Here is a 9,057-nt window from a genome sequence, read left to right as displayed (position 1 = left end):
TTGGCTGAAGGGGCCCAGAACCAAGTTTCGGTCGCGGAGAATGGGTGAGGGTGGAGGGGGGCAGGGTATAAAAAAAGTGCATGGCGGTAGCAGCAGGTGATTGGGGTATTTGTTGGCCTTTGTTTATTTATTTATTCTATGCTGGGTTTTCTTCATATTCCTCCTACTGAGTGAACGGACGAGATCACACCATGCCAACCATGAAACTCACAGATCTGCCTACAGAAGTTCTTGAGGATATCGTAGCTCGCCTTCCTTCTCTGAAACCCACTGCAGAGACAAGCATTCTTTTGCGAAGGGTCTCATTATCTCCTCATACCAAACGGGCCTGGATCTACGACTGGTTCATGGAATACTATGACGGCAATTGGGAGTTTCTGTTGAACGATGCAATTGTATGGGACAGACTCTCCGTTTGCTTTCGAGGGACCCAGGAATATGCTGGTGTAAACCGCTTGATGGTCAAAGCGTGTAGAGAGTTCTCTACTACTGTGGTGCGCAATGCCGAAGCTGTGGAGATCCTGAGACAGGACGGAATGTTGAGATCCCTCTTGGGCGCTTGTCCTCCGTCCTTGACTGCGACTTGGCATCCCGGCCAAAGATCCTCCCAGAGATGCATCGATGGAGAGTTGTATTGGACTTCTGCATTCTTTTTTGCCTGCTTTTATGGCCTATTTGATGCTGCCTCATTCTGCCTGGAAGTTTTGGAAGAGGTCTTGGATGCCAAATCACTTCATGCAATCCTCGAAGACGCCCTCGAAAATGCCGCAATGGGAGGCGCCCAACCCATCGTCACACTTCTCCGGTCCAAACGCTACTGCATACACTGGGAAACCGGGTTGGATCGCGTCGTGGAATGGTGCGCGGATCTCCTAGAAATTCTAGACGATGCCTGTCTTTCTCAAATGGATCCACCGGACCTCTCATCCCTCGATTGCGTTCTCGACGCCTTCACATCAAGCCCAACGGAATGCGGCCTCCATATATGGGATTTCGTCCTTCATGCTGGAATTGGTAACAAGCGCATCATGGAGAATTGTCTTGTCCGCGCCAACCAGAAAACCACTCCCGACCTTCTGGTTCAAACGCGTGCCTACTTGACAAACCATCCTCCTCAGCCCATGACCCCAACCTACCTCTCTGCACTTTCCATCATCCAGAGCCTGACAAACCATTCTGCCGCGACAACAACGCTAGACACTCTCTCCACCGTTTCTGAACTACACTACAGGGAAACTCTAACACGACTCCTCCACATGGCTCCAGCAACACCCTTTCTGCTTCAATATATTAAATACATACCACAGAAAGAAATTTTAGATACAGTACTCTTGACATGCAACGAAAACCTGCTCATTCATCACCTGACGGTATCGACATGGGATATGACGGCCCTGAGTCGTGCCCTCTTAACAGCCACGCTACACACTACGCCCTCCTACCCCCGGAACACTCCGTCCCATATTGCGTCCATTCAAAAAGGATTAGCCATCTTCGAGAAACATGGGGCGATGATTAAGGATACCGGGCGCATTGCGCTGGGATATGCTGCGGAATTTGGGAACCTGTGGATGGTCAAGTGGTTGCTTGAGCGGGGAGTCAGTGTGACTAATGAGGCTTATAGGAGAGCTGTCGGTGCTTTTGCGGAAGGGAAGATTAAGTATGAGGTGGTAGAATTCTTGGGATTATTGGGTGTTTAGAACATCTTAGATTCTTCATTTGTTATGGTTATTCTGTAGAACGGTTGGTTTTGGTCTAACCAAAAGGGTATACCCCTAGAAATACAAAAGAGAGATTGCAACGAGCATTCTTTTTTTAATATTGAAAAAGATTCCACTCATTTCAACTCTATCAGTCGATCTGAGACCTGCATCTTCTCCCGCGGTCCTACTCTCCCATTGACCTCACTCATCCCCGGATAAAACCGTCCCAAAACGTTTCCAAATGGAATCTCAAAACTATCAGCTCGCCTTTTTCTGAGCACATATGGTATACCCACCTCCATAAAGTATGTGACATCATTTTCTTCCCCTTCCTTGGCTTTCACCATAGCTACAGCACAAACCACAAATGTCACAGGTTGACCTCTCGTCCAACGAATCCGCTCAATTTCGAATAACCCTCTCGGATATTTTGGTGTAGATGCACGGATCACATCGCCCGTCATGATCCGCTCAGTCCCGACTTGTACCTCGTCCCACGTCACACTGCCTGGTCCTATGCCCTCACTGACGATTCTTGGAGCTCGACCGTATACAAATATTACCTGCCTAGCATATTCACACGCCATATTCACAGCTCGCAAGAAAGTGTGGAGAAGAGCGTCTTCCGTTTGGATTGATCGGACAAAGTTTGGACTTAGTCGAGTTGCTGGTTTACACATCCAAGCAAACGGGTGGAGGCATTCTTCAAGAATAGTGAATTGTAGTTGCGTTGTGACGAGATGGACGCCGTACGCTTTACCGGTCCATGCTGATGCGATGTTGTGATACCGGTGAGCAGGAATGATGATGCGATTAGAGACAAAGCTGATAGGAGTAACCCAAACATCCTCGAAAGCTGTCGGGTCGGTCGATGGAAGGTAAACAGATGTAATCACCGCGGGCCAGTACGTTAGATCCTCTTTGAGGACTTTGAGATTTATCTCGTGGGATTGTTCTGGTGATTTCTGGTCTTTAATGGTGAATGAGTCATTGGGTTCCGTTAGGTTCAGGTGGGCAGTAACCCAGACTACATCCCCTATGCGATAGATAGGCGGCTTAGGCCCTATTTTCCCCTCGTCAATGAATGAAGATCGACTGGAAGAGCTCGTGCGTATCTTTTTTCTAGTGGGTTGATCATTGGGAGTGCTGTCGCGGGAGCGTTTTGATTTCACGCTTTGGTGTGATTTAGGCGTGTCTTCTTGTTCGCGTTGGAGGGCCGGTACGGGCGTACCATCCGCGGAAATGAAACTTGTGAGAGCCGGAACGACTAGAGGTCGGGGTTTGATTGATAGATGGCCAGCTGATGATGTACGGCGCGATCCCCCGGCCTCGTCCTCTCTTCCATTCCTAACTCGTTCGCTAGGTAGTTTATACTTTTTCTGTGGTACAGAAGCTGGTGTCTTAGGTACCGGATTTTCCACGTAGACTCTTGTTTTCTTTGGTGGGCTGTCAATGACGACAATGGATTTGCTGGCTGGGGATGGCTTGCTTGTTGAGGACACTTGGGACCTTGGATCAGCACGTTTTCCATATCCCTTTGCCCTCATAGTATCCCGCAAGGTTTGAGAGAGTATCGGATCTGGCGTAGAGGAGGATCTCGATGACGGCCGCAACGGTGTCAACTGGCGACTTGTGCCACTCATAGTATCCCGTAAGGTTTGGGATAGTATCGGATCTGGTGTGGACGAGGATCCCGATGACCGCCGCAACTGTGTCAACTGAGGAGTTGTGCGGCTCATAGTATCCCACAAGGTTTGTGAGAGTATCGGATCTGGCGTAGAGGAGGATCTCGATGACGGCCGAAGCGGTGTCAACTGGCGAGTTGCGCCATTTGTCTGCGGCGATCTTTCCATGTCTTTTGTCCGTGGAGATCTTTTTGAAAGGACTATAGGAGTGTCCACAACCACCTCCGTCTTCATTTTGATTGGCTTGTCCCTGCTACTGGATTTCTCTCTCATGGAAGTCCCAGATAATGGCGTTGCCGGGTCAGAACCGGTACTCTTGTGCGGCGTTCTCCGTGGACTGGATGTCCGTCCGCTGATCAATCGCCTCTTCCATGCCGGACAATATTTGCAACCACACTCATCATATTCATGCGTGTCACTGGTCACAAGCCAACTCAAGTGCGGTATAAATTCGTTGACAGATCGAAACCTTGCACCACTTTGGAGGATCTTCGATTACTTTAGAGGTTCAACTTTGAACGATATTTTCCGAGCGCACCTTGGATGCCCATACACATACGGATCAGCCACCTTGCTAGACTTGCCAGTGTCCCCCCGTTCTTGCTGCGTTAAAACATATCCATCAGGGAACTCTTTCAATCTGGCGTTGCGACTAAACGCGATTTCGGCGATGCCAGGTGGAACGCCTGGGCACTTGTGCGGATATTGTCGGTATAGTTCGATCAAAGTCGGAGCAAGTTTGTCAAGAAATCGATCTACTCTTGTTTGGTCGGATCGTACAATTGGCTTGGCAAATGTGGAGAAGCAAGGGTCAGTGAGATCAGGGGGGTACGCGGCAGGTGTTCCGTCGGAAAATGCCGGCGCAGGCACTGTACCGAGTACGAAGGGGGCCATACTCGGGAGCCGTACGAGACGGACTGGCTTCCCGTCTAAACAAGTGGTTACTTTCCAGTGCAGATGCCCAAAAGCTGGAATAGTAAGCTAGGCGGCAAGCTCGAATGCTGACTCACGCTCTCACGTGATAGCTTATGTGGCTGGATGGAGGCACCTGATTGGCGGAATCACACCTACGTCACGATATGAAATGCGTAAGCTTTGAATTGTTTTTGGAGAGCTGGATGAACATTGCAGATACCACGAACTGTACGAAATGGCAGACGACGACGGGCTTTTGCTCAACTTTTCTACAGACAGTTTGACTCCTTCATCTGCTCACCTCAAGGTTAGAGATGTGGCTGCTAATATCAAAGGAGGTTGGAAAAAGAAGCGCGCTGTGGCGAAAAAGCTGGTCCATAAAGCCCGGCGAACATTGGACGGACCGAAGGAACCGGTCAACAAGACGGCAAGAGAAGCTGAATCGACTTCCCGGGACGGGATAGGTGCAAAGCGGAAGGCTGCGCCCACGCGGGGCTCGGACAGGCCGGCCAAAATACAAAAAGCTGACACAGACCCCTCCCCTCCCAACGGAAAACCTAGACCCTCCTCCACACCCGGAAAACAAATCGTATCATCGATTTTCACCTCTAATCCCTCCATTCCCACACCGCAACCCTCAACCACCTTGCCAACCCCTCCGGAGCCCGCCAATGAGCAGATCTTTGATGCAACGACATTCGCGGGTCTAGGCCTTAACCCCCTCTTGTGTACACACATCACCACGAAACTCGTTTTCAAAGCGCCAACAGCCATTCAACGGGCAGCATTACCCTCTCTCCTTCATCATGCAGAGCGGGATCACGTCTTACAGGCCCAAACAGGGTCCGGTAAAACGCTGGCTTTTTGTCTACCCATATTGCACCGATTATTGGCTGCGGAGGAGGAGTACAAGGCTCACGGCCGAAGCGCAGCGCTGGAAAGAAGTGTGGGAACCCTGGCCATTGTACTGGCTCCCACCCGCGAGTTAGCGAAACAGATTGAAAGTGTTTTGGAGAGTCTATTGCGGTATTCTGGCCATGCTGCGAACCCCTCCGCCGATGGCGAAGAGAACATGAACCATAAATCGGAACAAGATACAAACTCTTCGGATTCTCATCATCGTCACTGGGTTGTCGCTGGACACACCATGGGAGGCGAAAAGAAGAAATCGGAGAAGGCTCGGTTACGGAAAGGCATTACCATCCTCGTCTCAACGCCTGGTCGTCTCTTGGATCACCTGAAAACCACCAAATCTTTTGAGACAGGCAACTTGCGGTGGCTGGTTTTGGATGAGGCCGATCGCCTGCTAGAGCTTGGTTTCGAAGAAACTCTGAAGGATATTTTGAAATTGTTGAATGAACGGCGAGAGGCGGCTCACAAGAGTCGATCCAGGTTACTTGTAAAGGCATGGCCTCGTACTCGGCAGACAATTTTGTGTTCCGCGACCATTGAAGGTGGTGTCCAGAAGTTGGCGGAGGAAACATTGAACGACCCCGAATTCATAAAGGCGGAGAGCAAAGACAGGAAAAGCAAACAAAACCGAGAGGAGTCTGGTACGGCTTCTCAACAGACCGATCAGAGCGCGTCAAGAAATAAAGATGACAAAGTCATTGTCCCGACGCAGCTCAAGCAAAAGTACGTTCTTGTACCGGCCAAGCTTCGTCTGGTAGCACTGCTGGGCGCATTAAAACACCTGATCAAGTCCGCCAAACCGTGCAAAATCATGGTGTTTCTTTCCTGTACGGATTCAGTTGATTTTCACTATCATCTGTTTGCGAATGGACACAAGGCGCCCGCGAAGGATGAGCCGGAGGAAGATGACGAAGAGGAGGAAGAAACGCAAAATGGTGTAGACGAACACGATGAGGATGGACAGCGAGGGAAATCCACAGGAAAGCAACGTAAAGAAGACCCAGCTCTCCTTCCTCCGGACAATTCTCTACTCCAATCTGGTACGGAAACCCCCCTTCTGCCATCTTCCCTACTCTTCAAACTCCACGGAAGCCTCCCTCAATCCGCACGTACAGCCGCCTACAATGCCTTTGTCCGTACACAGAAGCCCGCCATTCTGCTATGTACCGATGTAGCGGCTCGTGGATTGGATATGCCGGATGTGACCGCAATTATCCAATATGATCCTCCAGCCGATGTCAAAGACTATGTGCATCGAATTGGTCGAACGGCTCGTTTGGGAAGAGACGGTGAAGCTCTTGTCTTTCTGCTACCGAGTGAAGTCGAATATGTGTCCCTACTACGTGGGCAAGGCTTTCGAGTTGAAGAAGTTGGTATAGATACGTACCTCAACAATCTCATTACTGATCCTCACAAAAAGCCCCAAAAATCGCGAAAAGCTTATGAACAACCGGCCAGTAACATCCACATGACTTTGGAACGTTTCGTGATCTCCAACAATCCTACGTTATCGTTAGCACAACAAGCCTACACCTCCCACGTTAGAGCATATGCAACCCACGTCGCCTCGGAGCGACACATCTTCCACGTCAAAAAATTGCACTTGGGGCATGTTGCAAAGAGTTTTGCTTTGCGTGAGGCCCCTGGAGGACTGATCGTCGAAAAAGAGCGAAAAGACAAGATGGAGAAGGAGCGCAGAGAAGAAGAGAAGAGGAAGAACAAACCCGGGTCTAGTATGTACAAGAGAGGGAGTGCCGCTATTGTATCTAGTGTAAGCGAGTTTGGAGACGGTGGGGCGAGTGCATTAAGTGGAGGAACGAAGAGGAAGAAAGCTCGAGGTTGATTGTGAATAGAGAGTCAAACGTTTATACCTGAAACATTTAATGACATAGACAATCATACACATTTACAAACTAACTTTTCATCATCCATACTCCCACCTTATGCCATAATATGGTACACACAACATTACAATCAAGACTATGCATTAGAATTGGCACCACGGTCACCAGAACGCACCGTAACCCCAGCCATCCGACGCCCTTCCTCCAATTCTGCCAAAATCTCCGCCAAAGGCCGGAGGTCATCGTCATCTTCCGCCGCTTGCACTCTTTCCTGAACCGTTCTACCACCCCCAGGAACTAAAGGCCGAGGTCTAAAAATGTTGTTGTCAAAATGTATCATCTGCTGCTGTGTCGATATAGGCGCCCTCAATGGAGGCTCCTGATTCACCACAGACGGCTGCTCTTCAGACGACCGACAAAGGGCGTGTGAGTGAATCATCAGGAGAGCTCCCAATGCAATATGTATCATCAACTACTCGAAATACATTAGATGGTGTTGAAGAAACAAACAAAAACAGAAAGTGACTTACCACACCACCCCAGACACCTCCTCTCCAAGCACAACCTGTACACCACCCTGCCTCTTCATACTGCGCTACCCGCAATCCAACAACAGGTATACGTCCCGCCTCAACGATCCATGGAGAATAGCCACTCCTCTTGGCGCCGTCACCTTGTTGACCTCCTTGAGAAGTTGTTTGGTGGGAAATGAAGAGGGTTATCCCAGCGATATCGGCTATGATGCGGAGTGTGTAGAGAAGAGTGTAGAGGATCATAGCGGGACAGCGAATCTGTTGTTCCTGACTGTTTAGTGCTTTGTACCGGTAGGACGAACTGTTTGACTAATACCTTGGAAAATGCTATCCGGCCGTAAACAGCGACTCCAACATAGACAAAAGGTAAGATCACCCCGGCAGTCGACAGGGATATCGGAGACGTTGTCAATTGAGCAAGTGTTAGGAAGAGGAGTACGAACGAGGAGATCTGATCACCAATCCAGTTCAGCCATCACACTTTAATATGTTGCGCCTTAAAGATGCAAATCTCACCAGATCAAATCCAACCACGGCCCCACCCCACACACGATCCCGTCTCTTGTGCACGTCTCCATACACAGGAGGAGGTCCAGACGGTTCATATGGTGGCGGCGGAACATCAGGAGGCGGAAGAGGTGGTAATGGTCTATCCAAATTTGGTGGGTGATAAACTGGTTTGGGGGCAGTGGGCTCTTCAATGTCGTCAATAGCAATCATCGTTAGTGTTGCGCTCGACGTTGCTGGGGACGTTATGGTGTGCATGTTGCTCGTCTAAAGTTAATACAGGAATTGGAAATCGGGTGAAACATTCAACTTGGTGTCAGTAAAACGGACACGGTAGGCAACTTGCCCTGACACCAACAACTCAGTGTGCAAAATCTTAAACATATTTAATCTAAGCCCGTGCAGGGCTACATACCTTCGAATACCTACCCAGAAATAAAAACAGAATAGACGTCATGAACGACCGAATACATATTAGGCCCGCCTGGTCGGGGAAGCTTACATAATCCTCCGATACCCGTTGTTTGTGTGGGGGACATAGCGCGTGTGGGCGCAGAGTTATTCTAAAATCATACCATATTATAGGCAACTAGGCCCACAAATATATGATATACTTAACTCAGCGCTCTTGAACATGGTGCATGTTAAAGTCAGAAATTGTGTTTATTGAGATAAAGTCTATCAAACCTCCATTCCTCGCGATATCTTCGTTTATGTTTACGCTTACATCTTTTCAAAAGGGCCTGGAAGCAAGACCTGGTTGCGCCTTCTCTGTCATCGCCAGGTTTCGTGTCACCGATTCATGGTACCATGAATCAAAATGTTGCCTTGCTGTTGGATCGCACAGCTTCCAAGGTTCAAGCTCAAGCCTTTCCTCTTTCTAGGTCATCCTCCGGCTTGTTTCTGAGTTTATAATCTTTATCTCTCCTCCTCCTCTACAACCATGCAGGTTGCAGGT

The 9,057-nt window shown here is 49.3% G+C and overlaps 4 protein-coding genes across 4 annotated transcripts; 2 read left to right on the top strand and 2 right to left on the bottom strand.

Moving 5' to 3' along the window:
* The first annotated feature begins 38 nt into the window (after positions 1-38).
* Positions 39-1,835, top strand: SPPG_08126 (uncharacterized protein). The gene has a single exon (XM_016756281.1). The coding sequence runs from the start codon at positions 192-194 to the stop codon at positions 1,698-1,700; it is 1,509 nt and encodes a 502-aa protein (XP_016604578.1). The 5' UTR covers positions 39-191; the 3' UTR covers positions 1,701-1,835.
* Positions 1,836-1,837: 2 nt separating this feature from the next.
* On the bottom strand, positions 1,838-3,622 carry SPPG_08125 (uncharacterized protein; the record flags this gene model as incomplete). Its single annotated transcript, XM_016756280.1, has 1 exon — positions 1,838-3,622. One exon carries the CDS (start codon positions 3,620-3,622, stop codon positions 1,838-1,840), a length of 1,785 nt encoding a protein of 594 aa, XP_016604577.1.
* Positions 3,623-4,524: 902 nt separating this feature from the next.
* Positions 4,525-7,119, top strand: SPPG_08124 (uncharacterized protein). The gene has a single exon (XM_016756279.1). It carries the CDS (start codon positions 4,539-4,541, stop codon positions 7,056-7,058), a length of 2,520 nt encoding a protein of 839 aa, XP_016604576.1. The 5' UTR covers positions 4,525-4,538; the 3' UTR covers positions 7,059-7,119.
* SPPG_08123 (uncharacterized protein) lies at positions 7,091-8,438 on the bottom strand. The gene is made up of 4 exons (XM_016756278.1): positions 8,109-8,438; positions 7,909-8,043; positions 7,590-7,850; positions 7,091-7,531 (listed from the first exon to the last, which is right to left on the bottom strand). Exons 1-4 carry the CDS (start codon positions 8,355-8,357, stop codon positions 7,196-7,198), a joined length of 981 nt encoding a protein of 326 aa, XP_016604575.1. The 5' UTR covers positions 8,358-8,438; the 3' UTR covers positions 7,091-7,195.
* Between the last annotated feature and the right edge of the window lie 619 nt (positions 8,439-9,057).

Source organism: Spizellomyces punctatus (genome assembly GCF_000182565.1).
Source record: "Spizellomyces punctatus DAOM BR117 chromosome Unknown supercont1.19, whole genome shotgun sequence".
NCBI classification, from domain to species: domain Eukaryota; kingdom Fungi; phylum Chytridiomycota; class Chytridiomycetes; order Spizellomycetales; family Spizellomycetaceae; genus Spizellomyces; species Spizellomyces punctatus.
The sequence above is the reverse complement of the archived record's forward strand: the minus strand, read 5'-3'. Positions and strand labels throughout refer to the sequence as shown.

Bases quoted from the DNA above. Each gene is read 5' to 3' on its own strand.
- SPPG_08126 (XM_016756281.1), top strand. From the start codon at position 192: ATGCCAACCATGAAACTCACAGATCTGCCTACAGAAGTTCTTGAGGAT.
- SPPG_08124 (XM_016756279.1), top strand. From the start codon at position 4,539: ATGGCAGACGACGACGGGCTTTTGCTCAACTTTTCTACAGACAGTTTG.
- SPPG_08123 (XM_016756278.1), bottom strand. From the start codon at position 8,357: ATGCACACCATAACGTCCCCAGCAACGTCGAGCGCAACACTAACGATG. The intron at 8,044-8,108 runs GTGAGATTTGCA...ATTGGTGATCAG, and splicing joins CCGTGGTTGGATTTGATCTG to ATCTCCTCGTTCGTACTCCT. The intron at 7,532-7,589 runs GTAAGTCACTTT...TATTTCGAGTAG, and splicing joins GAGGTGTCTGGGGTGGTGTG to TTGATGATACATATTGCATT.